At 45.5% G+C, this 27,032-nt stretch overlaps 2 protein-coding genes across 10 annotated transcripts in view; one reads left to right on the top strand and one right to left on the bottom strand.

Moving 5' to 3' along the window:
• Positions 1–19,392, top strand: part of FNDC9 (fibronectin type III domain containing 9) — a 34,417-nt gene extending 15,025 nt beyond the window's left edge. For 2 of the 3 annotated variants that reach the window (XM_068697985.1, XM_068697984.1), the window contains one exon: positions 17,913–19,392. In XM_068697985.1, the coding sequence (XP_068554086.1) occupies positions 17,920–18,582 (663 nt within the window). In that variant the 5' untranslated portion in view covers positions 17,913–17,919 and the 3' untranslated portion in view covers positions 18,583–19,392. Of the gene's footprint in view, positions 1–15,710; positions 16,390–17,912 lie in introns of those variants that run through there. The other variant, XM_068697983.1, reaches the window with a different exon arrangement.
• CYFIP2 (cytoplasmic FMR1 interacting protein 2) overlaps positions 1–27,032 on the bottom strand; it is a 53,343-nt gene that overhangs the window by 4,885 nt on the left and 21,426 nt on the right. For all 7 annotated transcript variants that reach the window (XM_068697971.1, XM_068697965.1, XM_068697968.1 and 4 more), the window contains 18 exons: positions 26,485–26,610; positions 25,518–25,684; positions 25,084–25,231; positions 24,557–24,710; positions 23,857–24,013; positions 23,029–23,125; positions 22,384–22,460; positions 21,338–21,446; positions 20,835–20,954; positions 19,956–20,155; positions 19,408–19,495; positions 10,728–10,871; positions 9,187–9,277; positions 8,361–8,491; positions 5,227–5,299; positions 4,611–4,705; positions 659–897; positions 38–185 (listed from right to left, as the gene is read on the bottom strand). In XM_068697971.1, the coding sequence (XP_068554072.1) occupies positions 38–185; positions 659–897; positions 4,611–4,705; positions 5,227–5,299; positions 8,361–8,491; positions 9,187–9,277; positions 10,728–10,871; positions 19,408–19,495; positions 19,956–20,155; positions 20,835–20,954; positions 21,338–21,446; positions 22,384–22,460; positions 23,029–23,125; positions 23,857–24,013; positions 24,557–24,710; positions 25,084–25,231; positions 25,518–25,684; positions 26,485–26,610 (2,364 nt within the window). The remainder of the gene's footprint in view (positions 1–37; positions 186–658; positions 898–4,610; positions 4,706–5,226; positions 5,300–8,360; positions 8,492–9,186; positions 9,278–10,727; positions 10,872–19,407; positions 19,496–19,955; positions 20,156–20,834; positions 20,955–21,337; positions 21,447–22,383; positions 22,461–23,028; positions 23,126–23,856; positions 24,014–24,556; positions 24,711–25,083; positions 25,232–25,517; positions 25,685–26,484; positions 26,611–27,032) is intronic.

Here is a 27,032-nt window from a genome sequence, read left to right as displayed (position 1 = left end):
TGGTTCAGGTCTTTTGGGACCTTACCCTTCAACTTACCACGTTTTTTATGATTTCATCCTTCCCATCCTGCCTCTGCACCTTCAGCAGGTGGTAGCAGAAGTCAAAGAGGTCAAAGCGCCGTTGTTGTCCAAGGAGAACAATGATCGAGCAACCTGCCCAGTTCAGACCATCTCCAAAGCACTGCCTGGAGGGAGGACAGGATAGAGTTAGGTAAGAGCTGTCCTACCATGATATCAGGAACTTTCCTTGGTGGGGGAAAATCAGATTCAGTCCTATCCCTGGAAAGTGGGTGTACACCTAGAGAAAAACTCAGGGAGACCTGCAGAATTACATCAGGACCAGTGCATGGTGCTTCACCTAGCACAATGGATGAGGACCTTGCCTCTGACTTGGGTTGTACCCATCTACCCATTTTCTTCTCCATGTTACCTTGGGCATGTCACTTTGTATTGTTCTTCTTCTCCCCATCTGTTCAGACAGGAAGCTTTTTGGGCATCTCTTTATGTCTACGCACAACCAAGTCCTGTCCTCAGGTCCCCATGTTCTCCCTCTACATCTCTGCTGGCTGAGGCAACTGCTGCAGCTGAGGGCATCCCAGGGGCTGTCTCACCCCACTACCTCATGAGCGGTGCTAAGGGCAGAGCCTTGGACACTCACTCTGCAGTGAACTCATTCGTGCCCACGGGGATGCAGTACACAAACTGCATCGCGCTCCAGAGGCGGTGAAACTCCACGCATTCGTCCACATGCATGACCCCGTTCGTCGGGGGGGGTCCGCGCCAGATCGGGTCCTGCAGGTAGCTCCTAATTCGCGTCAGGATCACCTCGAACATGGATAACCCGCAGCACAGCCGCTCCTTCGTCAGCAAGTCACCTTCCCGGGCGATAGCTATTTGCTGAGAAGGAGGCGAACCAAAGAAACAAGTGACAATGTAATACAGATGAACCCTCCTGCTGGACTTAACGATTCCTCGTCTCCCTGGCATATCCCGTGCAAGATCCACCCTTACCTCTGATGGTTGCTCCTCTGCCACTCCCCATCAGAAGTGGCTCAACCCTCAAACAGAAGATGACTTACTATTGTGCTCAATTATATTTCAGCAAGCTGAGTATCTTTGGAATAACTACGCATCAGGAAGCAAAAGCTGAAGGCCAAACTCTGATCAGAAATACCGATCCCTAATTCTGCTAGCATGCTGTTCTGTTACATGAGCACTGCTCGATGTTGCCAGGCTTAATTTCATGATTTTTGCAGATTATGAAAATGAAACAGGAGAGAACACAGACATTTTCCTTCCCAGGGCATTACCATCATCTCTAAAACACAGATAGGCTACAACTTCCTTGAGTTCCTATGTAGTTAAGGTTGAAAAGCTCTGAGGAAGATGAGAAGCCACTGGAACCTTAATACTGGAAAACCTGTGGTTTATAAGAAAGTCAAATAATCATTTTTTTCCAGCTGTGAAGCTTTCCACATGCATAGAATTTCTGTGATGTCTCCACTCAAATTTCCACAAACAAATCCAGAATGGCTCCACTGGATGGAGCGTGGTGTTTTCTGACTGCCCTGATGTCCTCTTTGCTGCCCCACATGCCATTACTGACTTCTTGCAGTGCAGCCAAAAATACCATGGGAAACAGAACAGCCAAGTGCTGTCAGAGTCGTGCCAGTGGCTGTGGAGGTAGGAGGCTCCAGCTCACCCCGTTGGATGGGTGACAGCCACGGGGCTCTGTCTGTGCGGGCAGAGCCTTTTACCTATTTCACTGCTTTGGCGGCAGCATGCAGAGCAAGCGTGACACTTAGCGACCCCCCGCCTATCCTAGAACACTTCCTGGAGCTTCAGGTAGTTTTTAAGCATTTGCTCCATTTTCAGCAATCTGCCTAATGCCTATAAAAAATCAGTTATCCTGACCAGAATCACAATGGAGGCTCAGGTAAAAAGCACAGGCATATGTCCCAGCTAGACATCAAGAACATGAATTTTGCTCAGTTTATGTGGGTATTCTTTCTTCTGCACTAAAAAAGAATAAAATCTGAAAGTGCATATATTCTTTTTCCTGACTATTGGTTTATGCTGGTATTAACCTAAAGCATTTTTAGTTTGGTAGCTATTGAAAGTGCTACAATTCCTGCTTTTGCCACAATTCCAAGGACGTTCCGGGAACCTTGGAGCAATTAATATTTAACTACTGGCAAATATCAGGGGAACACTGTATTGCTCTACAGAGGACAGACTGAGTCTGGGATCTCTAGATTTGTTAAACTCAGGAATAATTATCACCTGAGTTTCACGGCACGTGTTTTCTTAGCAAGTAAGGATTTATTTCATCCGGTATGTTTTTATAGCTAAAGGCTGTACTTACACTTTTTCTCCTCACCTGCTGCAAACTCTAATAATAGATAAACATTAGTGTCTGCACACAGTAGTCTGTGACGGCAAAATGGGGACACAACAGAAGTAAAGCCAGTTCACATGTAAATTAAATGTTAGCATTACTGTTTGCTAAGGTGCAGTGATAAAACAGATATTTTTGAAAGAACTAGCCCAATGATCTTAGTAAGCTTTCTTCAGAAATGACCATCTAGGAAAGGATGTATCTAGTTTTCAAAAAAAAAAAAAAAAAGTGATACCACTCACACTTGCAGGCAGAATTTGGTTCTAAAATTCACCTCCCTAAGACCAGTCTTTGACATAGCACTACTCTCATTTGGTAGATATTTAACGTGGAGAAGGCAGCTGGACAGCTATTGGTCTTTTGCTAAATCTGCCTGGGGTTTCACTGACTTCTACGATAAAGAGAGGAAGGGTGATCTGAGGATAAACTGTCAAGGGATGCCACTGTGCTAGCTCAGCTATTCCCTTGTGTCTTCAAAAGAGAAAGATTCCCATTACTTCCAATGAAAAAATTAATTGACGAAGCACTTTTGAAAATCCCTTGCCAAATATCTACTCAGCATTAAAAGGGAGATGAATTCCTTTAACTAACCACTGTGACCCCCCTGGTTCTTTATGAATCACCTATCAAACAGATACTTATGGATTTCCAGTGCAGAATATTTACCACGTACTCACTGACAGTTTTCCTGTCGTTGCACAGACTCAGTTATGCCATACCCCTTCTACAGTTTGTTAATTGCAAACTTGCCAGAGCCGTACCCAAAGCTACAAGACTGCTGGGAAAGATCCCCACTAACTTGCAGCATTTGGCTCAGACCCTTCACAGCAGGTAATTATGTGCAGAGGGACACCTTTGGCAGCAGCCAACTTCTGCTCAGATTCTGGACAATTGCTCTAAGACACTTATGCATTCTGCAGGAAAAACCCTGTATGGCCTGTGTCCAAAACTGCATTTCCAGGAGCAAGCTAGAAGCTATGGAGGCACCTACAGAAAGTCATTCTTGTGTTCATTTACGCCTGAGCTCAAAAAGTTCTGGTACTCAACTGTACCCGTGTGGTGAATGTGGGAATGGTTTACGGAAAAATTAATTCTTAGCGGGACATGAAATACCCTTTGTTTTCATCATCATAACTATGGCGAGGAGAAGCAACAAGTGGACTCTAATAGCAGAGTTCAATGATGGTTTTGCATGGAAAGAAGGAGAGAGAGAAAGACCAACACAAAGACACAAAAACACAGAGGTGAATTCTTTTTCTCGAGTGTCTCCTTTGAAAGGAAGCCAATGGGGAAGTGCGAGAACTGTCTATAAAGTAAGACAAAGCTCTCAGTTATCCGGCCGGTTTCTTTGTTTCATATGATTTTCAATGAAGCAAAGTTCTAAATATCCTTGATCCATTATAAAAATGAGACAAAATTAGTAACTTTCTGCCTGCCTTTGATCCGTCACCTCATACAACTGAGCATTTGTTCCATTCCTTCAGCAGAAGATTACAGAAAAAGGGTGTTGATTTATTTAACACAATGACTTTTATCCTATTAACTCCACTAACTGGGCAGTGGAATTTTGGCTACTGGTATCAGTGGGACTCAAATCATGCTCAGTACATTGATCAATCCACTGGGATAATTTCAGCAGTACTCAATTTTTGCACAACATAGATTATTTTTTTTCAAGCTAAGACCCCACCTCAAGACAACACTTAAATGGAGCTGTAATTTTAAGCATGTGCCGAAGCTCTAAGCACGTGCTAGGAGGGAAACCATTCTCAGATGTATTCCTTGACAGGGATGAGCTTAAAAATATACCACAAGGCAGTCCTAAAATGGGATCCCCAAAAGTGACAGCAATTGATTAAGCCAGGGACAGCCCTGCAATGTTTCCCCATGAACCATCCCAACAATTCTCCATCTTTTTAAAAACGGAGAGGAAAGAGGGTTTCAAAGCTGTCCATATTCAGAGCTGGCTTCTCACACTCTTGCGTTACAGCTCCCTGCCAGCACTCGAGACCGGAGGCAGCAACGCACCACCTCTGGACCTGCTCACAAATTTCCCTTTGATGTGTCCGCTAGGGCAAGGATTCTGATTTTCTTGTCCGATTGGCATTTTGGAATAAATAAATAAGTAAAGGATCACTTTCCCAAGGCCAAACAGGCCACGTGGGGACTGCTATGAATTTTCAACAGCCATCCCTTTCAATGAAATCCTTACCTGCGGAGTGCCCAGCCTCTCTATTAAGGGAACCAGGTGAAGTGGGGCATACTTGGCTTCGAGACGCTTCATGCGCACCTCCAAGCGTTCTCCTTCTGTCAAGCGAGCAGCAAACAGTGAAATGAGAGGAGGAAGTGGAGACCCGCAATTTCCGCCGAGTTTGCTCAGAGCTGCCCCCCAGCAACCATCCAACGAGACTTTGGATCAATGAGCCAAACCAACAGCAAATGAGGGGACCAGTGATGCAGAGAAGGGCGGGATGTGCGATCGCAGTCTCAGCAGCAGCTTAATCACACATGTCCAAAAGCATGTCCCTGTTACTGATCACTCCTGTTGAGATGGACATTTCATGCTGTCATTCTCCAAAGAGGCTGCAAAATGGCTTTAGAAGTTGAAAGGAACCCCCAAACTGACAAAGGTTTCAGTCTGTAACTAGGCTACAGAAAATGCACTGTTGGCATTTGTTTCCACCTGACTTTTGGCTGTATCCACTATCTAAATAGATATGCTTAGAGGGGGAAGCAGGGCCAGAACTGATCCTCGGCAGAAATGGGAGAGAAAGGGCTCTTGACAGAGATCTTTGAGTCTGTCCACTGCTGCCCTCTGAGCTTCTTACCTTTGATGTAGACCCTGGGCAAAATATTTTGGAAGGGAGCAGCATGCAGCAAATCACAAACTTCTTCCTGGGACTGAGGCAGGAAGAAAGAAAGATACAGTAAGTTAAAAAAACACCTATAGGGGGTGATTGTATGGCTCAGGGGTCTGGGCAACAATTCAACAACCCAATCACATCTACAGCACCTAGTCAAATCCAACCCAGCTCACTAATAAATCCAATAGTTTGAATCTAAATGAACTAAAACTGGAAGAAACAGCTCTCAGATTAAGCTAGGAACTTTTTATAACTCAATTTACCTTATGCCTATGCAAGGCCAGAGCCTCATTTTGTTTTCTGGTCCACTTACTAATATTGCAAGTAAGGGGGGATAAAGGCCATAGAGATCTGTTTTATCTTACCCCTTGTTGTAACTGTTGTTTTTACTGAGTATGCCCAGGTAGGAATTACCCTTTGGCTTAGTTATTCTAGGATGTGTACATGTAAAATACACTAATGCATGGCTCCATTGTAAATAGGTATGTAATATATTGGCTGAAATTGTTTGTTTGTTTGTATGGTGTTCACAGCCAGTGCTATCCAACCAAAATCCCAGTGGTACAGGCCCTGGGGAGAATAGTACAGAAGTCCAGAGAGCAATAACATCATGAGATGCCACCTGAGAGGATGCATGCCAATGCACTAGAGAAAAAATAATCCCAAACATAGATGCACAAGGAGGAGAAACCTGGAAGTAGGAAGGTGGAGACTGAGGAGCGATGGCTGACAATACATCGTATACGAGTCTGCAATGGGAAACAGCAGCAAGGAAAACCAAAGCTGTTCGACACAGAGGCATTGCGTCACGACACGGCATTAGTTTGCTCCTGTGAAACTCTAGTTCTAGGACATGCTTTCAGTTCTGAGCTTACCATAGAGATTTAGACACACTCGAGAGGAGGTCATGACAGAGCAGCAAAGATTTTCAGGGCCAGATGGAATGACTCAGCTGGGTCTGCTTGGGATGCGCGGGTGGGTACCCCATCTTCCAGCCCAGAGGGAGGGGACAGAGTGGCATGGAGCTGCAGGAGGCTGTACTGGCGTCATGGATGCTGGCATGGGAGCGTGTTTGTGCGAGTGCAGTCTGTGACAGTGCTGGAGGGAGAGGAACAGCACGGGGTCCCTCCTTGGGCATAGAGGTGTTGGTGCTACCAGAGTGTGCGTATCGCCTTTGTTACTCTGTTTGCAAAGCGCTCTTCCTCCCTAGATGAATGTTCTTTCACTGCTCTTTCCCTCTGATAAAGAGAGTATTTTCTGGTGAATGCAGCCTGCATTCACCTAATATCTGTCCTAAAATTAGTCATGGGAGATTTTCTCCCCAAGGCCCATTACCTGAGAGTAAAAATTCCTCTTAGAAATTTAGTCCCAAGCAACACCTCATCCCTCAAATTTAAACAGTAAAAAGGGTATAGAGCAGAGCAGACTGCTAATCTTCCCTAGAGCAGTCTCTGCCAGCAAATACCACCAGCCTTAGATTAGGCTGACAGCTATGAAGATAACTGCACCGTAAAAGCAATTGTGCCTCCAGCACAGGGGCTCCATTAGAGGAAAGATCTCGTTGCACAGTGTCTCCAAGCATCTGACAACCCTCCAGCAAGCAAGAACCAGTGCCTGCTGTATGCAAAACTGCTTTATATTCTGAATCAATTTCCATGTGGAAAAAACGAGGATTAGAGAGGGCGAGGACTTTGCTGGCACGGAAGGTGGGCAGATGTGGAATTTGATGGGCAGCCTTCCTAAAAGGACCCCCAAATTCTCACTGTGTCCCTTATTTTATGCTATTCTAAAATGCCATTATATTGCCAATGTACAGCTCCTGGAACTGGCAAAAACAGGAGGAATGTTTTTGCACTCAAATGAAACATTGCTAGAAGAAACCATCACATGTCCCTTAAATATCAATTTGGAAGATGGGACATAAAAGGCAAATGTAGTACATCTAGCATAAAATTCAACACAGAACAGCCAAGAGCAATGACAAAGCCACAAAAGGGATAGAAACTGCCAGGATACTGTTGGCAACCCTGGTCATTCAATTAAATAAAACCAAGCTGCTAGGTGATATCTCTCTCTCTGGTTTTCTTAACCTTACACAACTGCTGCTCTCTGAATGTGTGTGAGGCACCGTATTAGCAACTAGAAGGCTCTATAGCTGGGCTTAAAATGCGAGGGCAAGGGCAGACATATCCTTTTTGAGGATATGCAGAGATTCTCAGTTTTCCTGGTATTCTATGGTTGAATAAACTTGGAATCTTTGAACTTTCTTCTGGTTTCACTCTGAACGGAAATGTATGGCTTTGCTTGGAAATCCCGTTTTGCGCTAGAGAACCCTTTCTAAAAAGAATCCTTAAGACCTGATAAAACTCTGTCAATACCATTCTGACGTATGCATGATAATGCAAACCTGTTCAACACTCCTCAGTTGGCTCTGACATGCATTCAGTCCCAGCCTTTATCCCACACCAGCTCAACCAAGTCAGAAAGGTGCTAAGAGGCTGAGAGTCTTTTGCAGGTGTAAGACACTTGGGCAAGGGGAAATATCAGGTTATCACTCTAGCTAAGTTTTGGTGAGGATTAAGTCATAGGAAATATCACAGGATCATCCGCTCTGAGATTTCCTTCCTGTTGGATTGCTTTATCCTTAACATCATTAGGACCAATCAGTTTTTCCTTTGCACTGGCACCCCAAAAAAGTAAAGGGCTCAAATCTGCTCCTCACTGTATAAGTATGTATATATGTGTATACATATATATAATATATAAATATATATAGTAACAATCCCTGCCCCAAGGAGCTTACAATCTAGAAATAAGCCCCAGTTGTTTTTATTTCTCAGAAGGACAAACATGGGGTAGCTTTGGGTCCAAGAATTAAATCTAGATCTTCCAGTATTCAGATTCTCCTTGAGCAATCCCAGATGTCAGTGACACAGCACCAATGCAAATCATCCCCATGGATCCCAGTAACACAGCCCTAGAGAGACCCTGAGCACACAAAAAGCTGGTAATTTTCCCAAACTCTTCTGTTAGAGAACCAATACTCTTGAGCTGGCAAATTCAAGTACAGTCTGTTGGTGCAGGGGGTTTTGCCTTACCAAAGCCTGCTCAATAAGGAGGCAGAAGAGAATGGCATTGCCCACTTCTCTGAGGCTCTGGAACACATCAGTCTTCAGCTCTGCGTACTCAATGATGTCCTTCAGCTGGTGGTGGAAAAACTCCAGGATGCCTTAAAAGACAAGGAAGGACAGTCAGAAAAGTGAGAGCCAAAGCCTCCTCCAGTGACTTGGATTAAAGGACAGTCAGTGCCCGGTGTGTCCTACATCATGAACTGCAAGCCGTGACTGCTAAATGGATAGACAGATCAATGCTGGGGAGAGCTAGCATGCAGGGTCTCATCCTGCTTTCACTAACCCTTGGGAAATAAGGAGTAATTCACATGAAGGCCTTGCATTTCCTAATCAGAGGAAAAAAGAGATTCCAGGCTGTAATGTCTGTCCTTGTGCTGGTTCATGTATAAGAGTTCCCCACCCGGATCAACTACAGACTGCAGCCATGCTGCAAAAAAATCTTCACAGCAACTAAGCAGAGCTTTTGAAAAAAAATAAATGAAAGTGACCCCACAGTAACAAAAGCTTTAAAAAAGTCCTGAAAACAAAAGTTAAACTACCAGCAGATGTTCCCTTATGAATCACCTGTGTGTTGAAGAGAAATTTCTAACAGGAAATTTCCTGGAAAAGTTTTCCATACATGTTCCAGCGTCAACAGCAAACCAGCTGGAGGTTTGTCCCAGGGAGCCGGGGCTGGAAGCTGCACCCAGGTGCCAATCCTTGTTTAATTACTGGTTGGTGCCTGAGTTAATGCTGCACAAACACGTGGGCGAGCTCTTGCTCAAAGCATTATGCATCTCTCTGTGGCACCCACCTGGAGAGCCGTATTCGTGTCTTGGCAAGCGGCAAATCTTGGGCATTACTTCTATCAGAGTCTTCACGTACTGCAGGATGGTGCCTTGCAGCTGTCAGAGACAAAGGGAGGTTAAACTCTAAGGATGGCTTCTCCTGGCACGGGTTTTAAAGAGGACAGCTTGTGGCTAGGGCCATGTCTGACAACAAACGGTGAACTGGAGTCTAAGAAGAGCTTGCTTCGTTTGGATTTCACCCAGACAGAAAATCCAGCCCAAGTACACGGAGATTTTACTGCTTCCTCCCAAAGAATAAATCATGGTTGTCTGGATTTTGAACTGCAAAATACAGCTTGCTGTGTTTGCGTTGTTTGCAGCTGAAATCCAAACAAGGCTCAGTCTTGGATCCAGCTGGGCTTATGCTCCTAACCCACAGAACATTTGACCAGAGCTGCCAGAGGAGTAATTCCACAGCACAGGAAACGCTCTTTCCACCTGATGAATGATCACTAGATACTGAGAGTTTAAATAAATAAATAAATTACGTGCACGTAGAGCAAGTTTCTGCGGATTGGATGTTTTGAACTAACACGGACAAGAGCGAAATATATTTCTTAGTTAGAAAAGCTTGCTGTCATTTGGAATTATATACCTGCATCCTGTAGACACATTATATGGGATTATGCGCTAAACACAATTTAGCCAAATGCAAGATCTCTGTCTTGGCACGGAATGCTGTCTGATCTCGCACACCAGCTACAGCACTTTCAACTAAGTGACACAAATTACATCGTCAATAGCTACAGTACTTTACTGTAGAGAAACTGGATATATGCTGGAGATTTTCAGTCCTATATTGCTTTGCTAGACACATTCAGAATGACATTATTGCAGCCAAAACAGAATTTAAATATTTATAATGAGTTAAAGTCTTCTCTCCAGTAAAGCAGCTTTTTTGGTAGAAAAGCGTGACCTGAAAAATTGTACATTTTTGCATACCCCCTCCTGCCTTGTTAGTGCTCTGTATTGCTAGCACCCTTAGGGAGTGTTTCCCTGTGGATATCACATCTCTCTTCCGAGGGAACTACAAAGCAGATGGAGCTACTGGCCACCTGAGTGTCTGATGGAAATGGCCATATGGCTTGAACTCATAAGAACTCACCTACAGCAGCAATTTTCTTAAAGCCTTTTTCATCAGTTTTGTGTCCTGCTCTCTACCTCCCCGCAGGTCCCCAGGGGTATCAAAAAAGCGGTGAGACAGAGGCTTTTGTGCCACTGCTGAGCACCAGCATATCTCTTGGAGGTGTCCAGGCTGCAGCACAAGGGGTGCTGAGGGGCAGTGGGGACGAGCACCGCATCCCCTTGATCACCTCTTGGTGGCTTTTAGCAGAGCAAAATGCACGCACCAGTACGCCCAGATCTGGGTCAGCACTTCAAGACAGTGGGAAGACTACGAACAGATTTGAACACCCTGAACCAGGGCCCAAAGCCCAGGCTGACTGCCTGACCTAACCCTCTCAAGGCATCAGGGTTTCTCCATCGCCAGGGTTAGGGTCACAATTACCAGGCTCTTGACGATCTTCAACAGCTCCTCCATGACCACTGCGATCCCTTGATAGCCAAGGAGCCTGCAGATCGTCTTGAAATGAGGCGGCCCCACAAAATTGCGGTAGGAGCTGTAGATGTGACTGTAGGCAATGTTGAGAGGCTGAGAAGTTAGAAGCACAATGACAGTTAGCATTTACAGGACCTGTAAGTAATTCTCTTATCTTAGTATTAGGCTCCAACACTTGAAATAATTTTTAAGAAAAGCAGGAGAAATAAAAATCCCTGTAAGAAATTTATTGTAAGACTTCTTGCGGCACGAAGAGATTGCTTTTGTTTCCGTGCAGTCAAATATATTTGAGTCTGAACAAATTGTCACATCACAAGGTTTATTATCATGCTGTGTAACCAACACCACTTTCATTTCCCAGGTAATTTGCTCTCCCATATATTCCCAGTCAAAGATTTCAGTTCACTGGCCTTTTGTTTCTTCAAACTCAAATTCTTCTGTGCTAAAATTGAAAGCATTATACACAGATAACAGGAAAGATTTTTTTCCCCTCCTATTGCCACTCACTTCAAATAAGAAATACTAAGAAAAGTAGGAATTCCAGCATCTGAGCCTAAGAGCAGTGGGAAGAGACACAGAAATGATCCTTTCCACACCCTGTGAACCCTACATGTACTTAAGACATCCACGCGTGACTGAGAAAAAGGGGAAGAATCTGGCTTTTGTCTAGGGAACACCCTTGGCACTCTGGCCCCCAGAACATTTTTAGCAGCAGAGAACAGGAGGTGATTTCCAGGAGCGTAATTTGTCAGTACCATGTTAGAACGATAGCAGCAGGGAATTACTGCAATTTTTGGTCATTAGAACATTTTTTGGATCCATTTGGTGTAAGGAAAGGAGAAGTGGGAATTAATTCACTGGTGTGATCAGAAGGAAAAAAAAAAAAAGAAAATGAGTTTTAGCTGAGGCACTGCATGCTCAGCTCGGGCTCTGCAAGAGAAGTGCTGGCACCATGACTCAGCCCTAGCAGGGAAGGGCTGCAGCCTCCCCCACGCGATCTGGAACAACCACGGCTTCAGTAAACAGCACCAAACATGAGCTTGAGGAGCCTCAGGCGTGCAGTGCCCCTTCCAGCAAAATACGGATACCCCCAGCTCATGTATTCTGGAACTAAATTGTATCCCAAGCATGCTGTGCACGGCTGGTTGTGCTTCTGACATGAGCACGGCATGCCGGAGGTGTGCTGCATCCTCACGCAGCAGGGAGCTGGCATCCCACAGCTGTCGTACACCCAGCTCGTCCTCCACTTCTTGCTCACTTCCTTGGGACTTACACAAAATGCCTAACAAGTTACAAAGGGGAGTCATTTGCTAAGTACCAGGCAAGTGTTTTCTTTTGCTTGCAGTTACAGAATTTCTGCTGACTGATGCACTGATGGCACTTTCATAGACTTGGCAGTTGCTTTAATCAATTAATTAATTGTTCCTCATTTTGTTACAGCCCTGTTGCTTTGTTCCAGGGATGTATCACCTACTATGATTCACAGGCACTCTCTGAAATAGCTAGCAGAAAGAAGACAAAGTTAGAGAGTCCCCTACATTCTGTGAAACAGAACTTCACCTCCTGGCCCTGGTAGATAAGTAACAAAACCCTTCTACTCTATCCTGTGCATCAATACTTTTAGGTATAGAAAGGCTACCTTGTAGGTTCTGCTTTGCATTAATTCACAACATGCATAAACTTTCTCTCCCATCTCATGAATAATTAAGGGCCAGAGTTTAAAATAGATTTAGGCAGACAGAAGCCGACTTTCAGAGCTCCTTCAATGCCAAGTCCTGTTAGGAGAACTGCTTTTGAATATCCTGCTTAGGCTTCTACCTGCATCCTTAGATATCCAAGGCTGTAAAAATCTGTCTGTTAAGGCGTGATCCAAAGCCACAAGATACACACACTGATACGAGTAGAAAACAGCAATAGCTTCTGTTTTGAGAAGCGTGCTTGTTTAACCACCAGGTGACGCCCAGCCTGCAACAAGTGCCCAAGGGCTGGCACCCCCATGCAGAGTCACGGCCATAGCCCCAGCACAGCCCCTGCAGACAACAGAGACCCGGGGGGGATAAATATCCCCATTTCAGTAGGCTCATGAATCAGTACTCACTTCTAGAAGCCCCTTTTCTGCTCCACAGCTAGGAGACGGTGCTCTGCACGTGCAATGGTCCCTGAGCTGGGACGTGACCAGTACCCGGTCGTGGAGGAACTGGTCACATTTTCCCTGTAATGGGGCTGACATTTTGCTGCACGGGCATCGAGCGTCTGGTGCTGCCATGCAGCCTCCTGCCTAGCAGTGGGATAATGGGGCTGGAGAGCAGCTCTGAAGCTGACTTTTCCTTCAAGTGGGGGTCCCAGCAATAAGCTCGATGAGGAGAGGATCGTTTTGGGATGTGCACTGGCTGCAGACGAGCAGGATGATTCATCCCCGCCTGTCTGTGAGATGAGGTAGGTTTGTTGAGCTCTCCGCAGAGCCACACAGTGCATCAGCAGCAGGCTTGCATCTAATAATAATACCTTGTGAACAATTAAAATATAACTCCATTTAAGGGTGAGATACACAGCTTGGGTAAAAGACTGTAGGATGTAAAAAATGACACCAGGGTGTATTTTAAGAGAAACCAGCTGAACATACAAGGTGGTTGTGCAGCACGGCTCACTCCCCCGTGCTGGGTGGCTGCTGCCACCCCCTCAGAGAGCAGGAGCAAAGCCCCAATCTCACAGACTGTTGGGAGGTTTTGATGTTCACAGGAGCAACAGCCACTGAGGACACTGAAGAGGTTTGCCCCAGCTTTGGTTTGGGGCCAAACAGGCAGGTTTGGGAGCCGGGAGGCTGGGTGTGCAGGCAGGTTGGGATTTGTAGCAGTGGGCAGAGCTCCCAGTGTCCCAGATCTCTTGGAACATGAGAGGAAAGCATGGGAGCATGTAGGAAAGGTCCCACATTGCTTTGGGAGCTAGTGAGGTTATTAGGAATGCCCCAGAGCACTGAACACTAGAGTGGCAAATGAAGGGAAACAAGAACTCAGTGTCATTTCCACATCTTCAAGCTCATTGTTGGCTATCACCCAGACCTGTCTGAGCTCACCTGAGGGAAGGCAGGGAGAATTTTATCTGATAAAATAGATCAGACAAAGTGATAATAGGTGATACTGCTTGTGCCAGAAGTCCCTTGGGAAAAAAAAAAAAAAAAGAACTAGCAAAAGAGGAATAGATTTAGAGAAAAAAAAATGACTATGAACTGCGTGCATATTCTGTGCCTCAGTATAATGCCTTGCTGTACTGGCTGCCGATTGCTACTCACACACACACACAGAGCTATTACTTACAATGAGCTGCTGGCCATGGCAGGACAGGCAGCACAACACATGCAGTCTGTTGGAGGGGCTCAGCAGCCCCCGCTGCCAACACCACCTGCAGCAAGCACAGCTCCGTAACGCCTTTGTGCCACTGCTGCAGCCCTGGCAGCAGAAAATAGAGCCACTCCATCCCACTCGCACGCCATGACTATTTATACAAGTGCCAGCAGCATGCACTGCCCTACAGGTTACGTCTGCCTGCATGTTCCTAAAAACTCATGGGCAAATTCAGCCCCCAGGGGAAGCAGTGATCTTCAGTGACTCTGGTGCAACCCTGGGCACAGCAGTGACAAAACAGAAGCATTCATGAAAATACATCAATTAAGCTCCATCTAGAGCATTGTCAGAGCTAAGAAGCGGTTAATGAGCAGTAAGAAGTGGGTTGCTGGTGATTTTACAGCTTCTTTGTAGGAGACGTGAACACCTGCTGCATTTTCTAAGTGGCTGAATGGCAGAGGATGGCTCACTTTCTGCCGGTCACTTGAGCACACCCATGGATTGCCTGCTGCAGGGAGTGATGGCAGGCAGGGACAGCCGGGGACACCAGCAGGTGTTATTTGGGTAGTAGGGAACACCAGTGCTACAGCACTGGCACGGTTTTGGTGGGTTTTTGTCCTAGGAAATGAGAAATTCAAGCTCATCCCCCAAGTAAACTGGGAGCAGGCAGTGCCAACACCACTGAAAGCTTTGGTGTGGTTCCCTTTGGGCTAGCGGTGAATCGCTGAGTGGAGAAAGATTAGCAGGACCCTTTGCTGACCTAATCAAATACTCCTGTTTTCCTCGGTTTCTTTTGTTCCTGTTAACACGTTATTTGTGAACAACCAAAATTTAATTTTGAAGCAACTGTGAACATCAGTAAACTCAACAGCCCAGCTGCAGTAGGGTAGCACTTCTCCCATGAAAATACTATCACGTGGTGTATACCACCTTTCCGAGCAAGGGTTTGTATCCTCTGCTCTCTCCCTCCAGGCAAGGATGTACTTTACTCACAGCACGGGAGCAGCTAAGAAGTCTCCCCCTGCTTCTGCAAGGAGGACCAAGTGATATAAAAGGCAGGAAGCCACCTGGGAGCACTTCCATTTCCATCCCTACCCATAATTATTTTCATCCTTAATCCCAGTTTTCAGCTCTCTGGCAGCTGCAGCTCACTCAGAAACAGAAGAAAATACAGCAGGACCTGTAAGATAAAACACCCAGAACTGCAAAGCATCAATCAAAAGCAAGGGTGACATGTACAGCCCAGGCTTCTAACAGCCTCTCCTGATCCAGTCTGCATCATTTCCTCATTAATACATTCTGGAAGATCTTTGAAACACTGCAAACACCTTTCTAGTAAGGATGTGGAACTAATAACTCCAGACCCAGAATCAACATTTCTTTCGGTAAAGTTTCCCTCTTGAATACATTTTGGCTTCAGAGAGCAGTGCGTCATTTCTTGAGAGCCTCTCTTTACTAGCTCTGCTGCCATATCTGTCCCCCCCTGGCCACAGGCTCGGGCTGCTCCCCCAAACCCTGCTGCTGCCGACTCTGTCTCTCCCTCCTGTCCTCTCACCTCGCTGATGGGACATCCCCAAGTCTCCTGTAAGGCAGGGGCATTCAAAGAGCCTGTCTTAATCCCACAGGAGTTTAGCAAGGATCAAGGTCTTTGAAAATCCAGTTCCTGCTCCTACCACACAGCTTGGAGAACAATTAAGAAGTGACTGTGTACTGCTGCAGCAGCAGGGTTGAAAACCTACTGCTCAACTAGCTTTGATTTAAAACAGCAGTTTAAATATGCAAGAAAAAGCATTAAAGACAAAGCCCTTCAGTGACAAACTATCAGTAGGTAATAATAATCTACCAAAAGGCCAGGAGCTGGATGTCATGCCCTGTGCCAGTGTGGCTCTGACCCCAGACCCTGCTGGGGGGCAGTGGCTCTGGAGCAGGGTTGCAGCGTTCTCACTGCGGGGCTGCAGGTGGGGAGGAAAGAAAAACAAAACCAAAGAGAAAACAAAACTGCCTGTCTTGTTTTTCTGCCTCAGAGACCCACTTTTCTCAGGCAAAAGCTTTTAGGGATAACGTTCCCAAATCATTGGAAGACGCCTGCCCATCCTTTCCTATTGGTTGCTATGGTGAGAGATGACGGAGCCCGAGATGGGTATAACACGAGGCAGCGCGCGGGGAAGGGATTTAGAGGCAGGAGGGACCTGGCGGTGGGAAGAGGGGAAGAAGGGAAGGTGCCACACTGCTCACCAGCACCGAGGGGCTGCTGCGGACCCGCAGGGGAGGTAAGCTGCTGCCTGCAGCGCCGGGAGTGCCTAGGGACGGGTGCTGTGCTTTCCTGCTCTGCTCCTAAGAATGCTTAAAACAGTTGTTAAGATGAATCTGCTTCTAGAGTGAATTAAGAGAAAGTTAGTTTTATTAAGGGGAGGAGGAAAAAAAAGAAAGAAAAAAAATCAGCTCTACTGCATGCAGCTGCTGCTTGGGGTGATCGTCTGGGTGAGAGAGAGAGTCCTGTGACAAGGCTCAGAGGGCACTTTGGTGACCTGAAGGAGCAATGTACCAGTCTGTGGCTGCTGTTAAACAGCAATTTGTTAGTGGTTGAAGTCTTTTATCCAGGGGAGAGCTATTTAATTGTTATTTGTACATTTGGGCTTTGAAGACAGTGATATTACATTTCACCAGACTTCAGATCTCACACTTCAGATCCTGATATTACACAGTGTGAGATGCTGTAGGAACAGAAAGACTTTATTAAGCAACAAGTTAGGTATGCAAAGTGCAGCAACAGCTTAAAACAGTTATTTAATCATTATGCAGCTTTTCCATGTGACATTTAGGTGTAAAATCAAGATTTCTATTGGAAACTCCACAAGGCAAACTGGAGCTAGCCTAGTGATCAGTTTATGTTAATCACACTTGCAGTATCCTTTCTATTCCATGGGAATGGAAGCAAAAAAGCTTTTCATATAGACAACGAGTCGCAAAGAGATTTGTACAAAATCTAACTAGAGCATAAAGTATGCCCTATGTCCCAGGTGGTGTTTTATTTATTTATCTATCTATCTATTTATTTATTTATTTTTCTAAGAAGCAGCAAGATGATAGAGTGGTCTGGGCAGCAGCAGAATTCAAATTTGGTAATTTTAGCCACCTAAAATCTAGCATCTAATCTAAGCCTGTCAGGAACACTCCTCCTGTCAGTAGAGAAAGCTCCCTCCTACCTTCTGGGCAGCTTAATTTCTACAGTCGCTTTCTCTTTGCAGCTGCAAAGGGGCATATAACAGTTTCTACATTCAAGGAAGAGAGGTGGTGACTGAGAGAAAAGACAGTAACAGCCATGAGCATGGAAGTCATGGAAGCAGCAGGATTAGAAATGAAAATATTGATTGTGGCAGGTGCCTCAACAGGTTACGTTTAATTTCCACAACCTCCCCGTGAGCGTAGGAGCCTACAGCAAAATGGGGAGGTTTCAAAGCAGTCACCTGAGTTACTCAATTTCTAAAAGTTCGCTGAAAAGTCTAAAGACAGTTGTGAGGAACCTTTCTGTTAGAGAGTGCTTAACAGTTCTCAAAATACATTTTTTTTAGTGACTAATATTTGCAAAACAAACAAAAAATAGTGCAGAGACATTCATGACTTATCTGATAGGCTGTACATTCTAGTCAAAAAGCAAAGGGAATTCTCCTGAAGCCTGTAAGAGTCCAATACAAAGGCTAATAAAGCCGGTGGAAAGACTGCACTGATGTCAGTGGCCTTTGAGCCCGTACACGCGTTGGGGAACTCAGCCTCTCCCTGCTTCTGGTTTCAGGGACACAATGAACATCGAAGTGCACAACATCACTTACACCAGTGCCACGGTCTCCTGGGCCACAAACAACCCTTGTCCGGAGAATTACTACCACGTCATGTACCGCCCCAACTGGAACAGCGTCTTCGCCGGCTACTTACGCCAAAACTTCCACCGTGAGGAGCGAGTTCCCCACTCCCTCAGCTCCCTCGTCCTCCACCGACTCACGCCCTCTACCATCTACGTCCTCTGCATCACGTGCAAGAACTCCTACCCCTCCAGCAACCACTGCACCACGTTCCACACGCTGGACCAACCCCCCCTGCTTTTCGGCGGCTCGAAGCACGAGCCCACCACGTCCATGTGGATGGTGAGCAGCCTGCTGCTGCTCTGCTTCATAGCTCTCCTGGCCTACGGCTGCCTGCAGTTCTGGTCGGCACGGTGCCGCGGGGCGTCCAGGCTGAAGGAGCCTGATGGCAGCTCAGAAGAAGTGGGAGAAGGCAGCAGCTCGCTGGATGGTCCCTCGAGTGACGGGCTGAAAGAGGAGCTTCTGGAAGTGCCAATGACCACCGTGCTAATGAGGAGCTCCAGTTTCATGAGGGAGAGCCCATATAGTTCCCCCCGCTGCTTCTTCCCCTATAAGAACAGCGATGACAGGAGGGCCATCTTGCCACAGCACGGCCTTCAGTGAGAGCAAAAGGGAGGCCCTGCTTAGAAGTTTGGTTCGTGCTGTTTTTCCCAAGCTCTTGCCAACACAAGCATCTGTGTTGGGAACTGTTTGTCCCAGGGCAGAACATGAGGTGGAAATATTAGCCGCAGGGAGAAAGGCTTTTGTCAAGTGACAAAAATATTCTCGTTTACTGAGCGGTTTTTAAAAGGAAACCAAGTCAGCTTTCTGGGAACAGCCAGGCTAGGCTGACTGTAGTGTCATTATCTAATCTGCATCAGTACTGTAGATTCACTTCAAAATCATCAACCAATGTACACAAGAAATAAACTCCACTCCAGTAGTTTCATGCTTGAGTGATTCTCCATTAGCATCACCCCCCAAGCCCTTGTAATGCTTGTATAAACAGTAATCATGGCCTGACAAAAGAGCTTTTTGTCAGTAATAAGTTGTCTACATTTGCACAGAAGTATTTTAGTAATTCCCTTTTTGAACTACAATCAGGATTCTTGAAGTAACACCTTCCTTGGGGAGCAGCACTGCTCTGGAGCTCCAACTCACTCTCCTCTCTCTGCATTTAGGTGGATGTGACTTGGTGTTGGTGCCAATGAGCACAGAGCAGTGTCAGTGCCCCCTAACACAGGCATGTTACAGAGAAAAATATGAGAAAGCAATAGCAAAAAGCACAGTGAAGCTGCTTCTTGCATGGCTTTTTGATTTCACACGGCAATGTGACCCGGTACATTTGCATCCACCACACTGTTAATGAACTAGTTCTTGCATTGCTTTCTTCCTAAATAAAGGACTCCAACATCCACCCCTGCTGGCTGCTGTGGCTCATTTACTGACCTTGGATCCATAGAGGTAATAGGGTTGAACGTTGGCTGGTTTGTCCCGCTGGGGTTCCTGCGTGAAGGGGATTGCTGTCCTCACAAACCTGTGGTGGGCACAGGAGACGGGGAGGAAAGCGGTCAGTGCCTGGTTAACCACGGTCAGTGTAGACACTGAGCGGTCCGGGATGAACTGCAGTACCTGAGCTACACGAATGAGCTCCAATCTATCACTGACGTAAAACACATTGGTTTAACATACTACAAAGGTGGTTTTGTTGCCTTTTTTTTTTGAGAAGCTGCCACAGTTCTGCTGTGGAGTCACAGCCCTCTAAACCAAACTACCTCAGTTGCTTGCAGTCTCTGTCCAACTTTGTTGCTCGAATTTGTTACTTGAGCTTTCAAGGCCAGCCGGAGCTGTTGGGGTTTAACTTTTTCCATTGCTGCTGCATTTCATTTGGAATAAAAACTTCACTGCAATGCATGTGAATTTTATGTGGCAGGTGTGATGTGTTGGAAAGAAATACAGGGTCTTTGGGTGCCCCCTGCCCTGCTTTTCCTCCTCACCTGTTGGTGGATCCATTGTAGCAGTAGTTGGGTAGAAAGTCAAAGTTGAGCTCCCAGAAGACATGGAGGGTGATGCGGCCATAGGGTGCGGAGACGTTGTGGTTGGCCTCCCGGAACATGGCATCAAAGCTGTCCAATGTCATGTGCTTGCACAGCAACCTGTGAGTCAGGCGATTTATTTCCAACAGCCACTCCAGCTCCTGCAGCACATAAAGCAGTGGCAGATGCAAAAGTGTTACCAAGATGACAACAGAAACAGCTGATTTAATTGCCGAGGGGATGACTCTATATCCACACCCCACACACAACTTCCCAGGTGAGGATGTAGCAAATGCTAAAGGCATCAATTTAACTCAGTGGCCGAGGCCAATTGCACTTCTACTCAAGGGGGTCCTGGTCCAGTATCTCCTAAACTTGCAGGCAGAAAAAATAATTTGTTCCCCACTGAGTGCTGGCTGGCTTTCACAACAGAATCCTTCGGAGGTGGAAACTGGTAATTTTACACTACTTGACTGTGATGCTCCTGTAAAGTATCAAAGGCAGCAAATCCTGTATGCACGTAAGTGATCTCAGTTACCTGCTTCCAACAGAGGGAATTACAGTTAAGATTTCCCACTCCCAGATCACAGGACTCTATTCTACAAGATCTGCAAAATTTAACTGCTGACTGTTACCTTATGATTTACACAGATATGGCCCAATAATAATGCAATTAAGGCTTCATAAGTAGAAACAGTAGAGACTCAGCATCGTAACGGAGAATGCACGTCTGGCTGAAACCTACTGTAGGTGGGACTTCTGGCAGAAGACAGCTGACTCTGTATTCACAGCAGTGTATTATTCTCAATATTTATTCTTTTAGTCGGGAACAGTTCTTACCACTATGGATGTCAGGTCCTCACTCTCGAAGCGGCTAATGGCCTGGTCTAATGATTTGTACATCGCTGCTGAGATACGCTGGGTTATGAGCCTGTTCAGGTCAATTGACCTACCCAGCAACTGGGAAAAGAAGAGAAAATATTTGTTTGTTATATACAGATGGGGAAAAGCTGTTTTAGTATTTCGATTGTTTTTTAATAGACAGAAGTTAAAGCCAAATATCCAGTGCTGCTTAAATGTGAAAATGGTAATACAAATGCCTCTGTTGGGTTTACTATTACTTAGGAAAGTAAGGATGGAAATGTGAAGCGTAACTTAATTATAATAACATAATTAATTGCCCCCTCCGGCCCCATGTCCTGAGTGTGGTGTGTCAGAAGCAGGTTGAACCGTTCACATTAGAGCACTGGTCTTGACTGAGCCCAGCACTAGGATGCCAGCTGCCAACAAAAGGATAAGAGACCAAGAGCTGAGAATACCACAGTCTGCTGCCTGCAGTGTACCTGGACGTGCCTCTGCTTGAGCAGTGTCTCGTAGCGGTTGGATGGTGGGTATGGAATGATCACCCCATAATTCTTACACTCGGCCCGGAAACGTTTGTCCAATAAAACACTGGAAAAGGAAAACAATGTCAGGAAAAAGGAAACATGCACAACCAGCTACTCTGTGGATCTTTTCCAGAGTTGTTTTCATTCTTCCTTTCAACTTGCTCTGAATGCCAAGAAAATTTCCACACACTACTAAATCACAGAGCAGAAGTTGTTATCTAGGGACTGCCATGCCACTATCATTCTTGGCTCTTACGGCTAAATCATCCAAAAAGATAAAAGATTGTGCTGGAAGATATCACTAGTGCCAGGAAGTGGGGCGATCCCACAGGTATGCTCCCTCCTTGAAGGTCTGCTGTAGGAACAGTTTGCTGGTGGTGGTGATTGCTCTCCTTCTCTAAGGCCTGATGTGATTAGAGACAAAACTCTTGGCAGAGTTAGACTGAAGACTTGGTTCACCTTTGGGGACATGAGAGGAGGACTCTCATTAGAGTTCATCCACATTCTTCCAGTGGTTAGGAGGAAAAGTCACCAAGGGCCTGTCTCCCCAGCTGGAGGCAGGCAGCTGTCTGAAGTGTGATCTAAGTGAGAATCCTTCTAGTCGTTACAAGTCCTGCTGCTCTGCTAGGGTGAGGACAAGTGCATATCCCTGTTTCTTAGAGATGGGAGGTTTCCACTTATCTGTTTGGTACAAGTGTCAAGCAAGGACATGTCTTCAATAGGCTTGGTTTACTGTGCTGCTGCTCTCACAAATTGCACTCAAATAGATACATAGGATAGGAATTATTTTTATTTCACTTTTAACCATGTCTGCCTTGGCACCATTAATTCGTTTTTCCCATCTACACTGGTGTGACACAGATAGCACGCTCTGTGAGGAAAGGATGATCTGTTTTGTTATGTCTACCCACAGCGGCTACTCCCTGAGGGGAACCTTTTGGTTAACAGCGACTTGGATGCAGCACTATCATCACTCAGCAGAAGCAGTCAGTTTCTCCTACCTGCCAGCCATTGCTTTATAATAGGCAAAGATCTGATCTGCCAGCTTGTACACAAATTGATCAAAGCACAAATTCACCTGGGGGAGAAAAAACAAGACATCATGAGGGTGTCACTGACACAGAATAGCTCCTTCCTACTCATGCAAGATCGATACAACGCAATACAGAGCTCTAATTTAATACACACATGTATGTCAGGTTATCTAAAAACCACACTGCAGATCTCACATGCTGAACATAAGCAGAAATTTGCAGTTATGTTTCTGGCCTATAGTTTCTAAATGTTCCTGGAGAGCGCAGTCCCCCATCCGCAGTCATCCTTCTCTTGCAGGGATCTCTGGGTTCTCACTTTCCTCTGATGCCTCATAACCTTCTGCCCATCAGACAGACTCTTCCAGGCTCCCAGTGTTTAATAGCATTTGGCTTCCACTGGTCCCCGTGGGCACTGCTGAGCTGAAGCCTTTAATCAGCAGAGCATGTCAGCTCTCAGAATATTCTGATCTTCTGAAAATTTCTCATTCTCATGGGGTATATTTTTCAGGAGATGCCTACAACTAATGCACTGCACTACTGGGCTGGGCTGTCAAACAGGGCAATGTGACCCCAGTGAGCTCCTTCCATACAATGAAGATGAAAAAGACTTACTTCAGCTTCAATTTCATCATACAGGAACTGCTTTTTGAACTTGGTCAAGGCATAGTATGCGCTGTCATTGTAGAGGTCCAAGGGGTACAGTACGTACCTGAGGGCAAGAAAACAGATCATGCCTTGGAGCATATCAGCAAAAACAGCAGCAACTCAGTGCATGAACTGGCTTTTTTCTGACCTCGCTCCTTTCACCTCCTCTCACTTCAGTCCCTCAAATCCCTCCACCTCACTCCCTCTGTCTGAGTTGCTGGAAGCAGCAAGAACAGACCTGGATGTGTCCTAATTGTGAGTTGTTCTATCAACGCTTGCTCCTTCTCTGCCATTAAAAAATGTTGTTCTTCCCTTACTCCACAGAGTGCCCTCACAGTGGTTATGAAATGGTAAACAAAGCTTTCCAAATGAGGAATATTATTATGAACATAACTGTACTTGCATAACAGCAATTCCTCTGATCACTTATCACTTGTATAAAGAAAAAAAAGTGCTTAAGTACTTCAGCCAGGGCCCACATCCCTTTGGCTGCACATGCTGGCTGGCTGCTGTGTGCAGATGACTATCACCAAGCTGTGTGCTGATCCTAATACAGCAGTTGCCAATTGTTGGTTTATGATGCATAAGCAAGTGCCAGTGTCAGGAAGCAGGCAGTGTGCATTTGCTAATGAGTTATTCACACAGTGCACACTCATGTGACAGCAAGGCAAGAAATACAGTTTGTTTTTTTCCTTCCTTGTCAAAGAGACTGCTCACCACCAGCCTACCCTTCTCCAAAAGCAAATTGCAAGCCTGAGTGAAGGCACAGACCCACCACAGCCCATCAGCTCTTACTCCATCATGGAGGGTTCTTTGGTTTCCAGAATATGGTCTGTGAGGATCCAAGGCATGGACATTTCGATGGGGAACTGGATGCGGCGGCCCATGGTCAGCTCCAGGAAGAACTCCCGGAACCAGAGCTGGGACAGGTCGCAGCACTGCTGCAGCGCTTCTGAAACACAGAGGAGATCCCCCCAGTGGGAGGGCACCAAAGTTACTCTCTAGGGATGGCAGAGAGAGAGGGAAGAGCACAAGAAGCAGTTCCAGTGGTGTCATACTGGACTGTTTTGGGGCATTAAACTGCTTTCTGGGATGTCTCTGCTTTTAAACAAAGACTCTGTTCGTGCTGTCTGAGCACTTTGTAATAGAAGAGGAAGAAGAGATTGTTCCTTTTGCTCTAGAGCTCCAGGAAGAAAATTTCAACAGCTCAAAATCACTTGGGAAGATTTCTTCTGTGCCTAGTGGCTCAGAAGCTTGGCTAAAATGGAAAGAAAACCCCACTCCTAGAAACTAAACTACAGTTTATGTCTCTTTTGCTATTGCTGACTCATTCCTGTTCACATAATGATTAATACCTACAAGCAAGCCTGTATCAGGCAGAAGTAGAACATCTGGGAAAAATCAAAGAAAATCTTCTGCATAGGTGAATACATAGCAAAGATACTTTGCTAGTGTGCAAAAGTTGGATTCAAGCCTCCCCATGCCATAGCCTCACCACTGATGTTGAGAAGGTGGGTGAAGAAGAAGGACTGCTTGTGGAACTCCTCAATGGCCAAGACTATCGGCCCATCCAAGCTGCTCCTCAGAGTCTTCTTTGAGCCACTCTTGTCTGCTATGAGGGACTCCAGCATGGTCCGCACCATGTAGAGCTTTGGAGGGAAGTTAACATGTAGTTACTATCTGTGAGATACCACCACACACTGCCATGGTGCTTTGCAGCAAAAAATAACACTTCTCCTGGCAGGTTTCTACCCCACTCTCTCAGCCCTATAGGCCACCGTCATTCTGAACTAGAAATAATCATAAACCTAAAAAAAAGAGGCTTTAGGAACAAACTAGGCATCAAAGCAACATTTAGCACATAGCATGTGAGTTATCGATGTTGTAAGTTATGACGTTACTGAATTATAATGTTATGTTACTAAAAATCCCATAGAAACAGCTGCCAAGCCATGGGATGGGAGACTCCTACATGGCAGTAAGACCATTAATTTCTTACTCAGGAGACAGAAATTTACATACCTGTGTACTTGATGGTCCTACTGCTCTTCGTGGGACTTTAATATCAAATCCACCTTTAGGATCCTTCTCACCTCTCAGGCAAGGATCGTTTGGTGGCTCACGACCTCCCTCCCAGTCACAGATTGTCTTCCGAATTGCTTGAAGAACACTGAAATAGGTAGGGAGAGGGAAATTAGTGCTTAAATTTGATTTTACTGCAAGGTGAAAATATTGACTGCTGTGCACATACAGGGTGGGAAGTATATGAGGTGGGGAGACACAAAGTTGTTTTGCGGGGAGTCATGTCCAAAACTGACCATGAAAAGAGTTACTGGCCAAGGTATGTTGGCTGGTTGTATAATATTAAGCTGTCTGCAGGGGCACATGCTTATATAGTACAAATGTATTACACAAATAAATACACCGGCTTTGTGTTACATTCAAGAAAGCCCAACCTGATCAGGACATTCTTCTTCTTCCTGACTGCCTGCCTGAGCGGCTCTCGCAGGGTCACCTGGGCAAAGTCCTGCAGGGCTGCATAGATGGTGTTACGGATGGCTTGGTTAAAGACACTCTCCATCCGGCCCATCAACACTTGCAGACCTTTGATCATGGCAATTACCTGAAGCAAAAAATAAAAACAGATGTACTTCCCAGTTTTCCTTTGTATGGACAGGTCCATAAATCCACCATTATGATAACTTGGTACTAAATTAATTCTCTTCAAGTAACTTGGGTACAGCAAATAGGTGGCTTTATTTGTTTTGTTTTCTGCTTTAAGGATCACCATGAACTGGTGGAACATTTCCAGTACCACTGTCTCTGAAATGGCCCCTATCCCTTGGCAGACCCTGTTTCCACTCCTGATCTCTTGATATCTTTAATAACACCCAGTCCTGGGAGACTGCACATGCCCCATGTGGGTGCAGCTGTGTGACTTGGACAGATCTGATGAGAACAGAATATGGATAAGAAAACAATCCTTGCTGGCTCTTACTCACTCTTAATTATATTTTAAGCAAAGTCAAAACTTTAAGTAAAAGGTACAATTCAATGTGGAGCCACTCTGCTCACTGCCCCCTCCTCATGCTGCTCACTGCTTATCCATAGCAGCAGTTGTTGACTGATAAACAAAATACCTGGGTGAAGGAAGGACTGCTATTTCCATTTTAGAAGCTGGGAAGAATTTAATCAGTGATTTTCAAAAGCAGACTTCCACACTGCTGTGGACACCTGCGAGGTGCAGCTAAGAGATGACCTTTGGAAACTGCAGTCCAAATACTTTGAAACACTTTAAAAAATCTGGCACTTTGCGACTTTTCCAAGTGACCTAGATAATTTGGGACAAAGTACACAAAACGTGATCTCCAGGCCACTCTATCTGCTATGGCACTACAAAACAAGGCAGCAGTTGGCACTGACCTCCACAAAGGCAAACTTCTCTTCACTGGTGTAGTTGTACCGGGTGGCTCTTTCATACTCTTCTGCTGTTCCTGGGCAATCCTTGTTGCAAAACTTATCTGTGGGATGAACCAGCTTCCAAGAGTACTGGAAGATGGAAACATGCACTGTTAACATTGCAATGAATAAGACAAAGGGCTGGAGGGATTAAAGAGGGCTCTGTCAGAAAAACACTCCCCAAACTTTACTACAGTTGTTTGAGACTCCTTTGAGAACTTAATTTATGCTTCTTTGTGGCTGTGTTATCACTGTACTGAATATTGGTTTTGTTTATTTGGGAGGTGCCAGTCATATCGGGCTTCTGACATTCACAGACTTGTGTTAAGGTGTGGTCAAAACTTTCCAAATTAAGAATTTCCATCATTATTTGAATTACAATTTTACTTGTTAAAGACCCAGACTTATCACCCTTCTTTTGGTACTTAACAGAGGTGCTCAGGTGAGAAGTGACCAGCCTCCTCTAATGCTACTGGGGGCGCCCTGCACCTGCAAAGGGCAGTTCAGCTCTA

The sequence above is a fragment of the Anas acuta genome, chromosome 14 (assembly GCF_963932015.1).
Source record: "Anas acuta chromosome 14, bAnaAcu1.1, whole genome shotgun sequence".
In the NCBI taxonomy this organism is placed as follows: domain Eukaryota; kingdom Metazoa; phylum Chordata; class Aves; order Anseriformes; family Anatidae; genus Anas; species Anas acuta.
This window is presented reverse-complemented; position numbering and strand designations above follow the sequence as displayed.